At 40.8% G+C, this 21,850-nt stretch overlaps 1 protein-coding gene across 4 annotated transcripts in view; it reads left to right on the plus strand.

Annotated features, from left to right (window-relative positions):
* myripb (myosin VIIA and Rab interacting protein b) overlaps positions 1-21,850 on the plus strand; it is a 146,976-nt gene that overhangs the window by 10,258 nt on the left and 114,868 nt on the right. For 3 of the 4 annotated variants that reach the window (XM_053487997.1, XM_053487994.1, XM_053487996.1), the window contains exon 2: positions 10,201-10,375. In XM_053487997.1, the coding sequence (XP_053343972.1) occupies positions 10,266-10,375 (110 nt within the window). In that variant the 5' untranslated portion in view covers positions 10,201-10,265. Of the gene's footprint in view, positions 1-5,038; positions 5,130-10,200; positions 10,376-21,850 lie in introns of those variants that run through there. The other variant, XM_053487995.1, reaches the window with a different exon arrangement.

Consider the following 21,850-nt stretch of genomic DNA (forward strand, 5'->3'; position numbering starts at 1 on the left):
CAATTCCACCTGCAGTCTGTCCTCCGGTTATCACCCCCAGACTAATGGTCAGACGGAACGGGCCAACCAACAACTGGAGCGCTACCTGAGGTGTTTTGTTTCGGATCGCCAGCGCTCCTGGGCCCGCTACCTCAAATGGGCCGAGCTGTCCCACAACCTCACGTCTCTTCAGCCACCAACCTAAGTCCATTTGAGGTATGTTATGGTTTCCAACCTCCGATGTTCGACCATCAAGAACCGGAGGTTGACGTACCATCGGCCCAACAGTTGGTCCGTAGGTGTCGCGGTTATGGAACCAAGCCAACCTCGCCATCCAACGTGCCAATACCACCTACATCGCCCAGCATCGCCGCCGACACCCTCCGGGACGATTGTACCACGTAGGTGACAAGGTATGGCTCTCCACAAGGAATCTGCACCTGCATACAGAATCCCGCAAACTATCTCCCAGGTTCATCGGTCCATACCACATCACCCACCGGACAAACCCTGTCACCTACCGGCTCCAGCTGCCTGCGGCGCTCCGGATCCATCCAGTTTTCCACATCTCCCAACTAAAACACTTCACCACCTCTCCAATGAATCCACCCACCCCCCCGGATCATCGACGGTGGTCCCGCTTACACTGTGCGCCGGATCCTCGACTCACGCCCTCGGGGCAGGGGCACCCAGTACCTGGTCGATTGGGAAGGCTACGGCCCCGAGGAACGGTCTTGTGTTCCGGCCCGGTTCATTCTCGACCCCGAATTAATCCGGGACTACCGTCGTCGGGTATCCTCCACCCCAGGACCGTCAGGAGCCGGTCCTGGACAGGGGGGTACTGTCATGCACACTCAATCGGCGACCAGCACTAGGACCCGGAAGGAGAGCGGTCGCGAATCAGGAAGTATAAGAGGAGTAAACAAACCACGATTCAGCGCTCAGTCATTGAGTTCAGCCCATGTCGGTTCTGGTTGTCCATCATCGGTTCGTGAGTACTCACTTTATTTGGGTTTCACTTTCTGATCTTGAGTGTGTGTTTATAGGACGCGGGTTAAATTTGTGTTTTTCCCTTGCTCCCCTTTTGTGAGAGTCCTTAGACTAAAACGCGTGGTTATCCTACCTACTCGCTTTCTTCCGCGTTTGGGTTCACCATCCACGCTACATTGGGCTAATCGCTAAAGCTAAGTCATCTGGTCGCCTAGGTTAGTTCATCCTGACAGTTCAGGTCTCAATTTATCTTTTTCATTTGTTAGTGTCACGTTTCGGGTGTTACAGGCGGATGTTATTGTCGTGGGCGTAAACAGGCAGGCATATGCGCAGAGGGGTGTTTTTCAAAGAAAACAGTCTTTAATTAAATAACATAAAACAAGCACAATGACGCGACCAAACCAAAACGAACAAACTTAAACTATAGCAAGGCATAATGTGAAACACAGGTGATAAGACACATACAAGGCGTAGGCTCTAGTGTGGGACACAAGCTCTAGACATTACATACAGTACACAGGACATGGGGAGACCTGGGCCTAGAGACCAGAGACTAGAGACCAGGGGCTAGAGATCAGAGACCTGGGGAGATGAGATCAAGGCTAAAGACATGGCAATCAGCTAAACATGGCATTTAGCTACACCTACCAGATGGCTAAACATATAACTAGCTACACTAACCAAATAGCTACAACACTAGAGGCTAGAAACATAGAAGCAAGAGCTAGGCTAAGGGACACAGAGCTAGGCTAAGGGACACAGAGCTAGGCTAAGGGACACAGAGGCACAGAGACTAGGCTAACAACTTACCTACATTTTAACACAATATGACACGACACTGAATCAGCTCCACACACACTAAAACACCATGAACATATAACATTGATCACACTAGAGCCTTATCGGACAAAAGAATGAACAAAACTAAAATGAAAATATAAATGAAAATACAAACCCACAAAACTAAATGCCCAGATTAAGACACTGATTACAAACCAACAATGCTCGACCCAGTTTCCCGGACTAATCAGCTATTTATAGAGGATTTAATAAACTGCCTCGGATCAGGTAAGCTCCAGCATCACCTGACCGAGGTCACGGTGGCCGTGAAGTGCAAAACAAATTTACAAAACTGTAAACAAAATAACAAAACCCAAAACAAAATAACAAATTCAAAACCAAATTAACAACATTGAAAACAAAATGACTAATATCTGACTGGCCGAGAAGTGCAACACAAATTAAGAAAAACGGAAAACAAATTAAAAACCAAATAACAAAACCCAAAACTATTTTTTTGGAGGGGAGAGTTTTGTTGTTTTGTTTTTGTTATTTTGTTTTCGCATTTGTTAATTTGGTTTTGAATTTGTTCATTTGTTTTCCATTTTGTTAATTTGTATTGCACTTCTCGGCCAGTCAGATACAAACCGGAAAAGGTAGGTATAGTTTGCGAATGAAATGGACGAGACATCTGTCACTCAAGATATATAGGAAGTAGGAACATGTTTCTTTAGCTTTGTTTCTTGTGTGTTCTGCTTCACTTTAAACTATGATGGCCGTTAAGTGCAAAAAAATTAACAAAACTATACCTTCCTTTTCCGGTTTGTATCGGATGGCCAAGTAGTGCAATACAAATTAACAAAACGGAAAACAAATTAACAAATTCAAAACCAAATTAACAAATCTGAAAACAAAATAACAAAAACAAAACAACAAACCACCCCCCCCCCCCAAAAAAAAATAGTGTTTTTTTATTTGGTTTTTAATTTGTTTTCCGTTTTGTTAATTTGTATTGCACTTCTCGGCCAGTCAGATATTAGTCATTTTGTTTTCCGTTTTGTTAATTTGGTTTTGAATTTGTTATTTTGTTTTGGGTTTTGTTATTTTGTTTTCAGTTTTGTTAATTTGTTTTGCACTTCACGGCCACTGTACAAGGTGCCTTCTGTCTGCAAACAAAAAACTACAAACTAAACAGTGGCCTCTAGTGGAGATCCCTACAGATAGAAGTTTTATTTGTTTTTCATAATTTCATATCAAATTACCTGTCTACCATATTTGAGATCAAATATTTTTAAATACAGCAAAAAAATAATAATATAAAGAGCATTGTTGTGTTCACTTTATACAGTGCCTTCAGAATTTACCAGCTTTAAAGTTCCAGAGCCAACTATTTAAAATGGAAATTAACTAAAGCCAGCTAGACATACAGTATCTCACAAAAGTGAGTACACCCCTAAATGAAAATGCTCAAATTGTGCCCAATTTCCTGTTGTCATGTCATACTGTTAGTGTTACAAGGTCTCAGGTGTCCTTGGGGAGCAGGTGTGTTAAATTTGGTGTTATCGCTCTCACAATCTCATACTGGTCACTAGACGTTTAACATGGCACCTCATGGCAAAGAATTCTCTGAGGATCTAAGAGAAAGAATTATTTCTCTACACAAAGATGGCGTAGGCTATAAGAAGATTGCTAACACCCTGAAACTGAGCTGCAACATGGTGGCTGAGACCATGCAGCGGTTTAAAAGGACAGGTTCCACTCAGAACAGGCCCCGCCATAGTAGACCAAAGAAGTTGAGTGCATGTGCTCAGCATCATGTCCAGAGGTTGGCTTCTGAAAATAGACGTGTGAGTGCTGCCAGCATTGCTGCAGAGGTAGAAGGTGGGAGCCAGCCTGTCAGTGCTCAAACCATATGCCGCACACTGCATCAAATTGGACTGCATGGCTGTCGTCCCAGAAGAAAGCCTCTTCTAAAGATGGTGCACAAGAAAGCCCGCAAACAGTTTGCTGAAGACAAGCAGACTAAGGACATGGAATACTGGAACCAAATCCTGTGATGATCCAAGATAAACTTATTTGGTTCAGATGGTGTCAAGCGTGTGTGGTGGCGACCAGGTGAGGAGTACAAAGACAGATGTGTCTTGCCTACAGTCAAGCATGGTGGTGGGAGTACCATGGTTTGGGGCTGCAGGAGTGCTGCCAGCACTGGGGAACTACAGTTCATTGAGGGAACCATGAATGCCAACATGTACTGTGCCATACTGAAGAAGAGCATGATCCCCTGCCTTCGGAAACTGGGCTGTAGAGCAGTATTCCAACATGATAAATACCCCAAACACACTTCCAAGACAACTACTGCCTTGCTGAAGAAACTGAGGGTAAAGGTGCTGGACTAACCAAGCATGTCTCCAGACCTAAACCCTATTGAGCATCTGTGGGGCATCCTCAAACGGAAGGTGGGAAAACGCAAGGTGTCTAACATCCACCAGCTTCGTGACGTGATCAAGGAGGAGTGGAAGAGGATTCCCGTGGGAACCTGTGAAGCTCTAGTGAACTCCATGCCCAAGAGAATTAAGGCATTGCTGGAAAATAATGGTGGCCACACAAAATATTGACACTGGGCACAGTTTAAACATTTTCATTTAGGGGTGTACTCACTTTTGTTGCCCGTAGTTTAGAAATAAATATCAGAGTTTCATATCTTTAGGGTTGTCCCTTGAAAAGATATAATAAAATATTTACAAAGATGTGAGGGGTGCACTCACTTTTGTGAGATACTTTAACTTTATGTGCCCAGTTACATATTGATTATGTCATCTGCTTTATGTATTTGCATAGCTACCAGCAGCAGAAAAGGTGGTATACATCTAGGTACAGTACCAGGAACTGTCTTTTCTTCCTTTATGCGTCTGCCAGCAGGGGCTGCATCCTCTTGGCGTATTGATTTACTCAGCTGTTCTTAATGCTTCAATGTACAAACAACAAAAGAAATAAGTTCTCAATCCGGCTATACATTTTTTCATGTAAAATGTGCATGGAGAAAACTGGAAAGATAGATTATTACCTTAAATGCATACATAAGTGATTAATTCTATTTATTTATTTTATTTTATGTTTATCACTTATATTTATTGTTGTAAATTATATTTTAGTATGTTTGATTGATGTGAAAAGATTTTAAGAGTCAAAAACAAACAACAAATACAAAATAGCTTGATAATCAGTCCATGGGAACTCTTGCATGCATATGCTCAGGTCATTTATGTCTCTGCTAGTGCAGTTGACTGAACGAGCTGCTCCTCTCTCTTATCTACTGACTGGAGGGATGCTGGGAGGGGCATTCTTGCCTCTGGAATATTGGACCATCACTGGCAGTCATGGTAATTCTACCATAGAAAATGAATAGCCGCGGCCAAATGTTTTGAGAATGACCCAAACAATAATTTTCACAAAGTCTGCTGCCCTAGTTTTTATGATGGCAACTTGCATATACTGCATAATGTTATGAAGAGTGATCAAGAATTAAATGACAGTTGATTGCAAAGTCCGTCTTTACCATGAAAATTAACTTAAAAAAAAAACATTTCCACTACATTTCAATCCTGCCACAGAAGGACTAGAAAGAGTAGGCCAAAATTCCTCCACATCAAAGACTCATTTCCATTTATGGCAAATACTTGATTGCAGTTGTTGCTGCAAGGGTGGCACAACCAGTTATTAGGTTTATTTACTTTTTCACATAGGGCCAAGCATGTTTAGTACAGCTTTTTTATCTTAATAAATAAAATCAAAATTTAAACCTTCATTTTGTTTTTATTTGGGTTATCTTTGTGTAATATTAAAATTAGTTTGATGATCTCAATCATTTAAATGTAATAAATATGCAAAAAAAGGGGGGGGCAAATACTTTTTCATGACACTGTATGTGTATCACTTCGCTGCACAGGTGTTTTAATAATACATAGCACAATAGCTTGGCCTTTTATGCTCTTTTGCTAGTTATTTAGCTAGTTAGCTGGGGCTATTATAAAGCGAAAAAAGTGGAGACTCTTTTACAGGTACATTTTTGGTTGGTAGTCTCATTGCATGAAGGCCCCGTGTGGTCTGCTTTGAATGTGTATTCCCTGTTGAGACTGGTTCCTGTAAGTGAACCTATAAGTACTAGTTGTAAAATTCTAGGCTACTTTTCAGTTTATAAATGTATACATTTAAGGATAATAATAATTTTTTTTTATTTAGGAATATCCCTGCTGAAAAATCCAGCATAGCCCAGCATGATGTAAATGCTGGTCTGTGCTGGTTAATACTGGTCTCATGCCGGTTTAGCTGGTGAATCAGCATAATGGAAGACCAGCATATTTATGCTGATGAAACCTTGCCACCAGCATTGGTCTTGCTGGGTTGTGATAGACTAGTGCTGGTTTAGCTGTTGAACCAGCATAACTTTGCTAATAAGTTCACCAACAAGGTATAGCTACTTTTATTGGGCCACCAGCAAGGTTTTGTATTCTTTGTAAATACATGGACTGTGTAGTGTTGTCCTTAAATGCATTTACATAAACGAGACAGAAATAAACAATTTACTAAAAACATGTTAATACATTATTTAACATTTATTGAATTTGCAAACCTTTCATATACAGTAAATACATATATATTCATATACAATAAATGCATATTTAAAAAAAAGTAATGAATTAAATTTACTTAAAACAGAAAAAACAACATAGACCAGCATAGCTAGACACCAGCTTGACCAGCAATTATACTAGCATATGTTGTGTTTTGGTGCTGGTCAGGGTCAGGGTTAGGGTTAGATTAAGATGAAAATTTGTGTCAAAATCAGTCCCTGGCTGCCCATAAATAGGTTACCTCTCTACCTTTTCTGCCCTGTTAAATTACTATGGCAGAGAAAGCCATACTGTTTAACAAGATGGAAACAAAATAATCTTTTTATATGGCCGCATTTGCAGTGGTTTGCTTGGTGTATCTAAAGGCCAGAATTGTATCCAGATTTACTACATTAATATCACTTTCCCGAGCCAGCATGGTTCTTCTATTACTGATGGTGGGTGGGCTCTGCTACTGCCAAACTGCTTTAAAGAAAGCAGATTTTATCTCAGCCCTAGCTTCCCACTACGCTTTTGATTTTCTGCAGTATTTGCTTCGAGGATGCTGGTGGAGAAGTACAGAAAACGTAATAAAGAGTTGCATTGTGTCTTTGTAGATGCAGAGAAAGCCTACAACAGGGTGCCGAGAGAAGAGCTGTGGTGTGGTGTCCAACTATTAAGTCTAATTTACCTGCTATTATTAATCATTTTTATTATTTTAGGCAGAGACGTCTGCTCTTTTCTTAATCCATCTAAACCCCCCCCCTACAGTATTTGCCAACAGCACACACAGTTTGATAAATTCACACCTATCGTGAATTAAAGGTGGGAAGAGATTCCGCGGGATCTTCTGACACAGTGCTTGCTCTGAAGGACTATACTCGAATATATTCGAGTATTCGAAGAATATAGAGAATAAGAATCATATTTATAATAAGATAATTTATTAAATATTAAAATATATCAAATAAGAACTTTATCTAAAAGCCAGACCGACCAAATTTCTTATAAAGTAGTTAAATATGCTTACACTATAGATACATAGGTTACATTTTAAAGGTACAATCGCAAATAAATTACAAACTGCATGTTATGGTGTAAAATCTGAATAAAACAGTATTAGACACAAATATATGATATGGTAGTATATACTGTACAATGAAAAAGCTATTTACACATGAGTGCTCAAATGTAAAGCAAACGCATATATTAATTTATTGTGTATATTTAACTTCATTCAGCCGTTTAAGTTATATGAAAAATAACGTTCCTACCAGCCCACTATTTTTTTCTGTTCAAATTTAAAGATGCCCGTGCATGTGTGCAAAAAGATGAAGTACAACAAAGAATACAAAAGTGTATAATCTTTAATAAAGTTAGCCTAATACAATATATTTGCTGAAGCAAACATGATTTTGTTTTAGTCTATTCGCTGAATACCACACGACAGCGCGCTCCGGGGTGACACCCACAGAACTCCCCAGTTACTGTAATCCCTCTTCTCACCTTTCATTCATTTTTATCAAACCGGTTTCGCAGATGAAGGAATTTGCAGACTTGAGGGGTTTAAAACGATTTAACAAGACCGAGTAGACCTACATGAAAGGTGAGAAGAGGGATTACAGTAACTGAGCGCGCTGTCGCATTATATGTACTGTACAACATGCGTTTATTGGCCTTTTAAACAAAACACTGCCTTTTGTAAAGTGAAAGTACTTTACAAAAGACGAACAGCTTTATTTCAGTCATAAACTCACAAGCACATTAGATTCCAGCTATTATTTCCAGCTTTAGTTAAATTATGGATAAAATAATTATTCAGTGCTGGACACAAACAGCAAAAAAAATTATGATTATTATTATAAAAAGCCGGAAGCAAGATGGTAGTAGGAAGAAACCTTGAGAGGAACCAGACTCAACAGGGAACCCATCCTCATCTGGGTGAAACAGAGAGCAGGAATTGATCTGAATTTATACTGTGTGTTAGTTGGCAGGCAGTTCAGCATAACAGTTGATGTTAATTGATGTTAATACAGTATGGAGTCCAGTTAGTTATTGAAAACTCAGGTAGACTTGTATGAAGTTCTAGTCCTGAACTATCGAACAGTCAAGTCTTTGGAAAAACAGCTGCCAACACCAGTCAAGGCCAGAACCATCTTTTAGGTAGAGAGAACCATCCCCAGACACGAGACGCATCCCAAAGAGACACACGGGGCATTCATGTGACGAGATCTCCAACCAAAAGCGGGACACCAGGATGGGTCAGACAGGTCTGGAGGGCAGAGGGAGTCTGGATCACTGGCAGCTCAGGAACGACATGTGTAGCTTGACAGAGAGAGGGAAGGAGAGAGACGGGGAGAGAAGGAAGAGAAAGAGCAGGAGAGAGAGCAGAAGAAAAGAGATAACAGTTAGGTCTGGTCACAGTCATATAATGTAAATGTATATTTACTGTAAAGTGCAAGCAGAGACTCCAGTAGGACTAACCATGAATAGCATAACTAAAAGGGAGAGCCAGAAGGAAACACAGACATGAGGGCTCCCTAAGATGTAAAGCAACCAATCACCTCACCGTCAACAAACCTAAGTGATCAATGAGAGTGGGGAGGACAGCATCTAAACATACCAGATCACCATAATACTCTACGTCCATGAGTCCCCCAGATCTGCTTCTTTACCTAAGGCAAATTTATTTATAAAAATGCTTGAATAAATAAATAAGTTTTTAGCCTGGACTTAAACACTGAGACTGTGTCTAAGTCCTGAACACTATTTGGAAGACTATTCCATAATTTTGGCGCTTTGTAAGAAAAAGCTCTGCCCCCAGCTGTAGTTTTCATAATACGCGGTACTGATAAGCAGCCTGCATCCTTTGATTGAAGTAGGCGTGGCGGATTGTAAGACACTAGCAGTTCACTCAGATACTGCAGTGCGAGACCAAGCATGAACTAGTTTTTCTGCATCGTTTAGCGACAGTATATTTCTTATCTTGGCAATATTTCTGAGGTGAAAGAATGCTATCCTGGTAATATTATCCACATGAGCTTCAAATGAAATGCTGGAATCTATAATCATACCGAGGTCTTTTACTGTTGCAGTTGATAGAACAGAAAGGCCATCTAAAGTTACAAAGTGATCTAGAATCTTACTCCTAGCTGAATGCGGTCCTATCACTAGAACTTCTGTCTTATCTGGATTAAGCAGAAGGAAGTTAATTAGCATCCAATTTCTTATGTCCTGCACACATTGCGCAACTTTAGTAAGCTGGTTTATCTCATCAGGTTTTGCTGAGACATATAACTGTGTGTCGTCAGCATAACAGCGAAAACTAATACCATGCTTACGGATTATATTGCCCAGAGGAAGCATGTATAGGAAAAAAACAGTGGGCCTAAAACTGAACCCTGTGGAACACCAAACTCCACTAATTAATCATGCAGAATAATTGGCAGGTGTGTTGTGCAATAAAAGAGTATCAGCGAGAATGTAACGAAAGGTGTACAGGACAGTGGTGAGACCAGCGATGCTATACGGCTTAGAGACAGTGGCACTGAAAAAAAGAGAGAAGGCAGAGCTAGAGGTAGCAGAGCTGAAGATGTTAAAGGGGTCATACGGTCCTACATGCACTTTTTCAAGCTGCTTAGACTGAAATGCCAAATATTGTATATGATCTACAATGTAAGATTGTAACATTACATAACATACATAACATTTTATGAACTATAAACTTCTAACTCAACCTAACCCATAAAAAAAAAGTTAGTATAAAAAGTTGTTGTATGTAATTTTCACTACATACAAAATAAAGAAAACATTTGGTGCTGTTTCTCTTTTTTTTTTCTAGGAAGGATCATAACCTGGCCACTGATATTTTGGTGACTTTAATTGACTTTTGACCTGGATTCAGTGATGGGACGAAAACTGGACCTTTCACAACTGACTGATGGTGAGGCAGAACATGTGCTCAAGGTGGTACAGAGAGATATGAAACTGCGCAAGACAGAAGAGGATCGCCTCAGGTAAGTGTGTGTTTAAATGCTTCTCTGTCTTGTCTTCTTGCCGTTTACCAGCGGTTGGCATTCACTATGTTGCATTACTGCCACCTTCTGGTCTTTACTTTCCTCACCTCCCTTTCAGTTTAAAACCTCTTTTCTAGCCCCATCACCCTTCAACCCATCAAATACTTTCTTTCTTGTCCTTTTTCTCCATTTCCTAAAATACTTTTCAAGGTGTCCTTAACATTTCCAATTTCATATTGCTTCTCCCCTGAAGATGCAGCTTCTTTTTCTCTGTATCTTGTATATTTTGTATGTTGGTTTGTCAAATTGACCATTTTTTAAATGATTACACTTGGTCATGTAAAGAGCTGGGTAAGGCACTGTGTAAATGCAGATGAGGTACTTTGTTAGTTACCAGGAAACTATGAACTAATCTGAAACAGGTACTGTAACCTGTTTACTAGAACAGGTAACAAAACAGAAATACAGAAGTACGACCAAGACAAACTTAACTCAGGACGTTAACTATTTTAACTAATCAAAGTAGATGCATTCCGATCAGACTGAAATACCCTGCGAAGTACACTTCACAGGGTGTACAGCCATGTTAAATGCGATTCCAAACAGCAAGGAGCAAAACTTCCTCAGTGTAAAAAGAACTGTAAACGATATAAGCAACAAATGTACAATAGGTCTTTAATTTGCTGGAAGTCATTGTGCCTTAAGGATGCGTAAAAAAAAAATCTAGTTCTAAAATGTATTTAAATATTTTTTATTATTAAAGAGGATGACGTAATGTCAATATGACACACTAACTTTAAATTTGCGCGAGGAAGCGGAAGCTCTCCCGTCCCGCTATTCAGCTAGACGGGCTAGCCTCGTTTCGCGCCGACAGGAATGCAGCTCTGTGCGGTAAGACTCGCGGTGGCGGCTTGTGTGTTTACATCAACACGAAATGGTGCAAGAACTCTGTGCTAGTTTCTAGTTATTGCTCATTGCTAGTGGAGTTTGTGATTGTTAGATGCAGACCTTTTTATTTACCACGGGAATTCACCACTGTTTTCATTATCGGAGTGTACATTCCACCTAGCGCTAATGCTAAAGAAGCGCTATGGGAACTGTATACAAAGATCAGTGAACTGCAAAATACACACCCGGACGGACTGTTTATTGTTGCCGGAGATTTTAACCATGCAAATCTCAAGTCAGTGCTTCCTAGATTCCATCAGTATGTGGACTTTGCAACGAGAGGGGAAAACACGCTGGATCTTGTTTACACAAACATCCCCGGCGCATATCGGGCAGAGCCCCGCCCCCATCTCGGCTACTCAGACCACATCTCTGTTATGCTAATTCCAGCATACAGACCACTCGTCAGGCGCTCAAAACCGGTTCTAAAGCAGGTGAAAACCTGGCCAGCAGGAGCCATCTCTGCTCTTCAGGACTGTTTCGAGAGCACTGACTGGAACATGTTTAGGGAGGCTGCAACTTACGGTGACTTCACTGACTTGGAGGAGTACACGTCATCAGTGACCAGCTACATCAACAAGTGCACCGATGACGTCACTGTCTCCAAGAGCATCATCTCACGACCCAACCAGAAACCGTGGATTACTGCGGAGGTGCGTGCACTTCTGAGGACCCGAGACTGTGCCTTCAGAGCGGGAGACAAGGTGGCCCTCAGAACAGCAAGGGCCAAACTATCTCGGGCCATCAGAGAGGCAAAGCGCGCACACGCCCAGAGAATCCACAATCACTTTAGGGACAGCGGCGACACACGGCGCATGTGGCAAGGCTTACAAGCCATCACTCACTACAGGACGACATCACCTGCCTGTGACGGTGACGGCTCCCTCCCAGATGCGCTGAACAACTTCTACGCTCGGTTCGACAGGCAGAACGACGTGGCGGCGAGGAAGTCCACCCCTCCTCCGAACGACCAGGTGCTGTGTCTCACTACAGCTGAGGTGAGGAAAACTCTACGCAGAGTCAACCCACGTAAAGCTGCTGGACCAGACAACATCCCAGGCAGAGTGCTCAGAGAATGTGCTGAACAGCTGGTAGATGTTCTCACCGACATCTTCAACATCTCTCTGAGCAGCGCTGTCGTTCCCACGTGCTTCAAAGCCACCACCAGCGTCCCTGTGCCCAAGAAGTCTACTGTGTCCTGTCTCAATGACTACCGTCCCGTTGCACTTACACCCACCATCATGAAGTGCTTCGAGCGGCTCGTCATGAGACACATCAAGACGCTGCTGCCCTCTTTACTGGACCCACTGCAATTTGCGTATCGTCCTAACCGCTCAACGGACGATGCCATCTCCACTACACTCCATCTTGCCCTTACACACTTGGACAAGAAGGACGCATACGTTCGAATGCTGTAAATAGACTTCAGCTCAGCATTCAACACTATCATCCCCCAACAACTGATCGGGAAGCTGAGCCTGTTGGGCCTGAACACCTCCCTCTGCAACTGAAACCTAGACTTTCTGACCGGAAGGCCTCAGTCAGTAAGGATCGGGAACTGCACCTCCAGCACCACCACACTGAGCACTGGGGCCCCACAAGGCTGTGTGCTCAGTCCCCTGCTGTTCACACTGCTGACTCACGACTGTGTAGCAACACACAGTTCAAATCACATCATTAAGTTCGCTGATGACACGACCGTGGTGGGTCTCATTAGCAAGAACGACGAGTCAGCGTACAGAGAGGAAGTGCAGAGGCTAACGGACTGGTGCAACAACAACAACCTGTCTCTGAATGTTGACAAGACAAAAGAGATGGTTGTTGACTTCAGGAGGACACGAGGTGACCATTCTCAGCTGAGCATCAACGGCTCCTCTGTGGAGATTGTCGAAAACACTAAATTCCTGGGTGTCCACCTGGAGAAGGACCTCAACTGGTCCCTCAACACCAGCTCCCTACACAAGAAAGCCCAACAGCGTCTTTTCTTTCTGAGAAGACTGAGAAAGGCCCAGCTTCCACCACTGATCCTGATCACCTTCTATAGAGGGACTATCGAGAGCATCCTGAGCGGCTGCATCACTGTCTGGTTTGGGAATTGTGCCATATCGGACCGCAAAACCCTACAGCGGATAGTAAGGACAGCGGAGAAGATCATTGGGGTCTCTCTTCCCTCCATTGAAGACATCTACACCACACGCTGCATCCGCAAAGCCAACAGCATTGTGGCTGATCGGACACACCCCTCTCACACACACTTCACACTCCTGCCATCTGGAAAAAGGTACCGAAGCATTCGGGCACACACATCCAGACTGTGCAACAGCTTTTTTCCACAAGCCATCCGTCTCCTCAACAAAAAGGGACTGAACTGATAACACACACACACACAAACACACAAACAACATCACTCAGCTTAACTCAACTACATCAATACATCAAAACACTGAGACTGGACTGACTAATCAACAAAAGCGCAGACACACTGACCCACACAAACTATCGTACACACATCTGTAAATGCCTCACTGTTTATCTCTTCTGCACAATATTCATTACTTTTTGCACAAATATCAATTCTTGCTGCTATGTTTTACTACCTCAACACCATATTTTATGTTTTATGTTCTGATATGTCGTTGTTGTCGCACTGTCACTTTGTTGTTGCTCGTTTTGCACATTTGCACGTGCACTTTATGTTGTTGTCTGTTGTCTTGAAAAAAACCTGTAGATAGTCTTTTAGTTAGTTAGTCTTTAGTTAGTTTTTTTTGTTAATTTATGTTGTAATTTATGTTAGGAATATCTGTCTTGTCTCTGCTGCTTGTTTCAGTTTTTGTTTTTAAAAATATTCAATATTATATGTCCGCAGTGTAAACTTTTCACAGCAGCAGCAACAGGTATTTGAGGTGCTTAGGGTCTCATCTGCAAAGAAATTTCCTTAACTGACATATCCCGCACATAGAGCAGGGAGTAGGGAGCACCTTGTGAAGAATATTTTGGTGAATTTCAGTGAAAGTCATGTGAACCAAAAACTGTGAAGCACCAGACAGTGAGAAACAACTTCAAAATCAAGGAAAAAAATAGTGCAAACAAACACAAAGGTTAAGTGGGTTTCACTGATTATAAGGTGGTAGCACATGCCTTGGGGGCTAAGTAGGGACTTGGCATGGGCTGTGGTGGTATTGACCTTGAGTATGGGGCCAGACTTAGACTATGACAAGGGCTTGGAGCAGAGAATTCAATGAACGGTGGGCCAAAAACAGGCCAGGAGGTGAAACAAAAGAAGCTGTTTCCTATGTTTAAGATAAAAGCTTGGAACCAGCTAAAAATTCTTTAAGCTATGTACCAGGATTGTATCTTCAAAGCAAGGATGAGGCGCAAACATGACATCATCAAAGCTAGGCTAAAGAGCAAGCATAACATCATCATAGCTAAATTACGGAGCAAGCACAATGCCATCAATGCTAGGGTGAAGAAAAAGCATGATATCAGTAAAGTTTGGGTGTGAAGAACTAACAAAAGACCTTTGAGCTAACAAATCGAACATGGCTTAGCTTAGGGCTAACAATGCTAACAAGGCTTATCCCTTGGCTAACAAGGCCAAGATGATATAAGATATGATAAATCTTTCTCAATCCCGAGGTAAATTACATTTCTTTAGCAGCTGAGAAAAAATCACAGATTAAAACATTCACAAGTACTTAGGGCAAGGAAGAAACAAAAAAAGGATACAATAAAATAAAATATATAAAGTACACAAAACTACTATTTATATTGTATGTCGTGCACCAGTGATAAGCATTTAGATTTGATTTGTGCCCCGTTCCAAAAACCTGGTGTCGTATGGTGAGGGGAATGAAGAGATGATTGGGAGGAACGTTTTTGGGACCAGGCTCCCAAAAACCAGGGCCAGGGCCTGTCTGACCTTGTTCAGCTTGGCAGTAGCAATCAAGCAGAGGGATGGGGGAATATTTTTACATAGTGTGGAGTCTTGGGTGGAGGAAAATTGTTGGGACTAGTGTCTGACTAGGAGTTCTTTGACCCTGGTTGGTAGGAGAGGGTGAAATTGAACCTGGGGAAGAAGAGAAACCACCAGTCCTGGTGAGCACTGAGCCACTTAGTAGTTTGTAGATATTCAAGCTTCTTGTGGTTGGTCCAGATGTACAAGTTATTTTCTAGTAGCCTTTGTACACTTGGCAAATGTTGATGCTTCTCCATGCTACAGGTAAAAAATGAGTATATGAAAATGACCATAAAGTTACGAGTTACGTCCTAAGGGAAAAATCCCTAAGGACATCATTAATGAGGCCCTTGAAGACAGCTGGCACAGTCAAACCAAGTGGGACCACTAGCTACTCATAATGTCCGGTTGGTGTGTTGAAAGCACTTTTTAATTCGTTGTCATCCTGAATTCGGGCAAGGTGGTATTTAATTTTATTTGTATCAATAAAACATAAAATGAAATAAAATAGAGAAAAGAAATACATTTTGCCTACAAATTTGCATGATAAAACTGAAAATAAAATAAGAGTAAAAACTTATAAAATAAGTTATAAAATATCACAGTAGAACACCTAAAAGAGTATACTGTAAGAACGTTAAAACCAATAGACACGTTAATTAACATTATATGCTTGAAAAAGTAGAAAGATTTTTAATTTGATCTTAAATAATATGATATCAGAAACAGCCCTAAGATCAAATGGTAAAGCATTTCATAATTTTGGTATGGTCACCACAAAGGCCAGATCACTTCAATGCTTATATCTTAAATGAGGAATGACCAATAGTGCCTGCCTGGAGGATTGAAGGCAGCGGGCAAAATTATGTTGTTGAATGAGTTATACTTTGGCTAAACCATATAGAGCTTTAAAAACAAACAGTTTTATTCTAAAATTGATTCTAAAATGGACCCGAAGCCAGTGAAGTTCACAAAGAATGGGTAATGCGTTCATACTTAAAGGTGTTCTTGAGCCTGTGAGTAATGCATTGCAGTAGTCAAGTCTAGTTATGCTGATAAAAGCATGAATGGTGGTCTCCAAATCAGCATGACAGAAAAAAGGTTTCACTTTATTCAGCAGGCAGAGTTGGAAAAAGCTAGCTTTTACTGTCGCATTAATGTTTATCAAATTTAAAATCCTTGAAAAAAATAACTCTTTATGTTTTTATGTGGGCTTTGTGGAAGAAGGCAGCCCTATCCGACTTAGGGAAGAGAGATCCAGGCCATCTTCACCACGAATTAAAATAATTTTAATTTAAAAATGGAAACTTTTCATGGGGGCGCTCTTGCCTGGCAATGGAGTGGAACGTGTTTGGCTCGGGTTTTCGCCAAACTCTTTTTATTTAATATAAATAAGTGCTTTATTTTACAAAACACTATATAAAATATTATATGATTTTCATTTTAAAATAAGGGGAAAATTTATATGCGGGTCAATGGCAGAAAAACTATGCAAATTTGAATACCAGATTATACAACACTAGGCCCAACGTCGCCTCGTCTTTGTGCTCCACCATCACACCACCCCCTCCGGGCAGTCCGGAGAAAATGGATGCTGAGGCCTTGAAATCCAGGATTCTTTGCTCATTAAAAGAAGACATCTCTGCAGTAATTAAGGCTGAACTAAAAAATGTGTTTCCCGATGATTTCAACCCCCTTAAAAATGAGATACAATCCTTTAAAAAGGAAATTATAAATAATGTGGCGGCGTTTTACTCCGAAATAGAACACATGAAGACCTTGATACAAGAGTTGAAAGGTGGCCTATTAACTTGGTCAGACGAGGTGACAACTTTAAAATCTTTGGTCACCTATTTGAAAACAGAAGCGAAGCTAAGAGGGAAATGTGAGGACATGAAGGGAAGGATGAGAAGATGCAATAGTGGGGGTAGCTGAGACAGAGGGATCAAACTCTACTGTATTTGTTTTGAGGCTGCTGAAAGAAACACTACAAATGGAGAAGCATGTGCTTGTGGACCACTCGCATAGAATTCAGGTTTAAAAAAGATCAGATGGAAAACCGTGTCATCATGGCTAAACTTCACTGTCATCAAGACTGTATCGAGGTGTTGAGCCGTGCGCGCACTTGTGCTCCGCTGAGATTTTAATGGAGAATCAGTTGCCATCTTTCCAGATTATACTGCGAGTGTTGCCAAGGCCAGGGCTGCGTTCACCGAGGCTTGGAAATTACTGCGCAATCGTCAGGGCATCCGGTTTGGCATCCTATACCCAGCCCGTTTACGTGTTTCACACGACGGAAGAGAAAAGGTATTCACAGATGCAGAGGAACCCATGAGGCATATCAGGAAGAACATTATCCCCACAGAGGCTGGAAAATTGTGCTTCTACCCGTCTATACCGTTTTCCATTTATTTATTTTACTGTTGTTGTTAATAATAATAATAATAATAATAATAATAATATATTATATCATTTAATTAATAATATAGCTCTTCCTCATTTGTGAGCTTGTGTTGCTTAGTTGCATTTTAGTTTTTTTTTTCTACCAGACTTCAGAATTCTGTCAGATGTCCATGTTAATTTTCACTTGTTGTCAAGTTGCTTTTATGGATTTAATTTATATAAAAATTCCCCCTTAAGATGACAGCTATCCAAACTTCCTAAGGGCTGGATTGCTGTTAATTTTGTGAGCTGGAATGTTAAGTCACTTAACCATCCAGGCAAACGTAAAAAGATATTTGCACATTTAAAACAACTTGATGTGGACATCGCATTTCTCCAGGAGACTCATTTACGTACAATGGATTATTTCCGGCTCAGAGGGAGTTAGGTGGAACAGATATATCACTCCAATTCCCATTCAAAAGCTAGAGGTGTGGCCATACTCATCAAGAAAAATACACTATTCACTATGACTAGTGTAGAGGCTGATTCCTTGGGGCAATATGTTATTGTGGTGGGCCGGCTTTATTCCCTCCCAGTCATCCTGGCCAATATTTATGCACCAAACTGGGATAACCCTGCATTCTTTTCAAACCTTTTCTCTCAATTACCAGATATATAATCACACCACCTTATTCTTGGTGGCGACAGCAATTGTGTACTTCCCCCGTTTTAGATGGTAGATCGCCCAAAAAAGCTCCCCTTTCTAAACCAGCACGTTTAGTTAACCTTTTTCTTAAATCTTATGGTATAGCTGACGTTTGGCGGTTTCGTACTACTTCCAGAGAATATTCCTTCTTTTCCTCTGTTCATAAGACCTTTTCTAGTATAGAACATTTTTTTCTAGACAAGAGACTTCCTTTTATTACCAAATGTCATTATGGAGCTATAGTTATATCTAATCATGGTCCCCTATTTATGAAAATGCGTATCCCCAATACACAGTCCAGCTACCGTCCCTGGAGTTTCAACTCCGTGCATCTATCAGAGAAAGCTTTTACTGAATTCATTTTCTCTGAGATTACATTATTTCTTAAGATCAACCAAATATGGGCATATGGGCGTCACTTAAGGCATATTTACGAGGCCAGATAATTTCATATTGCACAAGGAAGACTAAAAATGACACTGCACACCTTAAAGAACTATCTGATGGGATACTGGAGCTAGATAGACTTTATACTGTAGTTATCTACCCTCTGCAGACACAATGAAAAAGCGTATACTTTTGCAGACTGAGTTTGATCTCCTGTCAACAAGGCAGGCTGAATATCTTATTTCTAAATCAAGACATATGTCCCATGAGCATGGAGACTTTCCCCTTTATTGTTATCAGTTTTTAAAGAGTCACTTTCAGTAAAATCCCTACCACCAACCATGTGTCAGGAAGTTACCTCAATAATCCTTAAAAAAGAAAAGAACCCTCTCGAGTGTAGCTCATTCCGTCCCATCTCCCTTCTTAATACTGATGCCAAAGTGGGGGTTTAGAGGGGTTTGTTACCCTCCATCAAATCACCTGACCCAACAGCCCCTTTCCACCTGGTACACCGGAGGTAGTTCTCTCATTGGATGCAGAAAAGGCATTTGACCATGTGGAATGGGGTTATCTTAGAAAAAAATCTTTAATTTTTTTTTTGTGAAGCTGCTTTGGGACAATGACCATTGTTAAAAGCGCTATATAAATAAAATTGAATTGAATTGAATTATCTTTTTAATACACTGGTGAGGTTTGGATTTGGTTATAAGCTTATATCATGGATAAAACTTTTATACACGTCTCCATTAGCCGCTGTACGTACTGTACTAATAACCGCATATCTGCTTATTTTGAGCTTCAACGCGGCACAAGGTAGGGATGCCCTGTCCCCACTTCTGTTTGCATTTGCTATCTGAGACAGAGAGCCGACATTCAGGGTATTTATCGGCAGGATTTAAACATAAGGTTTCGCTTTATGCGAGCGACATGTTATTATACTTGTCACAACCCCTGACAAACTTACCTAAGTTAGGGACTCTACTTACAGAGTTTGGCAAATATCTGGCTATAAAGTTAATATCCAGAAAAGTGAATTAATGCCTGTTGGTGATGGGATCAGTCTGTCATCTTTCAGCTCAATTCCCTTTAAAATTAGCCCTAAAAATTCAAATACGTCATATAAACGCAGTCATAAAGCCTTGTTCGGAGCCAATTATCCACGTCTTTTATCTAATCTAAAACTAGATCTTGAGCGTTGGGACCACCTCCAATTTTTATTGGGTGGAAGGATTAATACAAAAAAAAAGAATGTATGTAGGCGTTGAATGTCTACCGGTATATCGCCCACCCCTACTTCAAACAGTTGGTACAGAAATACGACATTCCCAAATCACATTTTTATAGGTACTTGCAGCTTCGGAACTTTGTGGCATTGAATTCTAATAATTTCCCATCATGCCCCCCACTTTCTTTATTAGATTTTATATTTGTATGTAAATCAGTCAAAAAACCAAACTATACGCAGGATTTATAAATTACTTAATATGTATGATTTAACACCCTTAGATTGACTCAGAAATTAATGGGAGATAAATTTAGATGAACCAATTTCGGAGGGAATCTGGCACAAAATAATACCGGGAATTTTCTTATAATCCATTTGCCTTAGACATGCTGTAATACAATTTAAGATTGTGCATCGTCTACATTGGTTAAAATTTAGACTTTCTAAGATTAAAACTGATATACACTAAACATGTGACTAATGCAGGCAGGCTCCTGCAACTCTGCTGCATATGTTCTGGACTTGTCCAAGACTCTGGAAAAATTAGTCCGTAAGGTGAAGCAGCTTTTTGTTTCATTCCATTCCCATATATGGGGCACTACATTATTTTTATTCCAATAAAAGGATCAATTGGTATAGAATGAAAAAATAAAAGTTCTCCATGTATAATCCAGCAGTTATTTTTTTACAAGTGTATAAAGATGGCAATAGTCCCACCTTGCGGAATTATTTTTTAAAGGTGAAAGATGCGGCTTCGCGTCATGTGCTTGCCGCTAGACCAATGAGATGGCATAACGTCGGAACAACATGTAAACATGGTCCAAGATAGCAGCACCCTTGTCATCAATATTGAGTAGCGAGGAGGATGAAATTGTTGTCAGACCTCCACCAAAAGTCAGTAAAAGGGTTTATAAACAATGCTATATGCATCTCACGTCCATAAAAAAAGAAGAAACGAAGGATTTTACACACACACGGTGGGATACATTTAGAAACTGCATCAAACGGTGGCTTGACTTGCAGGGTGAGAGTCACAAAATAGCAGAAACATACAAACATTGTCTAGAAATCGAGTGTGATTGTGTGCCCGAAGACGCAGGGTTTCACTCTACTTGCTACCGGCGTTTTATTGACAAAGCGCTTGGATGCGGCCGAGAGTTTCACGGCGCCCTGAAGCTGGTGATGATCATAACACAGACCAGTCTGTGTCATCGGGAAATACTGTAGTATTTCGTCAACGTATTGCCCAACAAAAAAAACTTAGGTTTAGTACCGGACTGCCGATAGCTTGTTCGGGTTCTGTATTTCCTGCTTTGTGCATACCATAACTTACTTTCAAGTACATCAATATTTACATTACATGTACATTATAATGTTTATAGTGCAGTCAGTTTTTGCATACAAATTATGACGGATTTGCTCACAGCCTCAGAAAAGGGGTAAAGTGCTGTTCAGGAATTTATGGACCAAAGACTGCTATCACCATCAGTTGACGTATTTGCCCCCATCAAAAAACTAAAACTAAAGACATTCAGTGATCAAGCCAAGACAAAGAAGAAATCTGCAGCAGGCAAGGAGGTAATTCTACGTGCAGACAAGACTGCTCGTCATAGGTCATAGAAGAAAGATAGACTTGAGGGAAATTCTCTCCTACTCCTTGGGAATTGTGTCATATCCTTTATCCAGTGCTGATGGTTCTCTTGCAAAAACAAACAAATCAGCTCTCATGGATGTTCTGGAAACCAAAGGTGGAGACAGTTGACAAAGTACCAGTAAATGGAGCTATACTTTTTGATGGCATGGCAGTCATTCAAGCCATTCAGTCCATACCAAGTACCTTTGGGGAGCTTGCTGACACTATACTAC

This window comes from Clarias gariepinus, chromosome 26 (genome assembly GCF_024256425.1).
Source record: "Clarias gariepinus isolate MV-2021 ecotype Netherlands chromosome 26, CGAR_prim_01v2, whole genome shotgun sequence".
NCBI lineage: Eukaryota > Metazoa > Chordata > Actinopteri > Siluriformes > Clariidae > Clarias > Clarias gariepinus.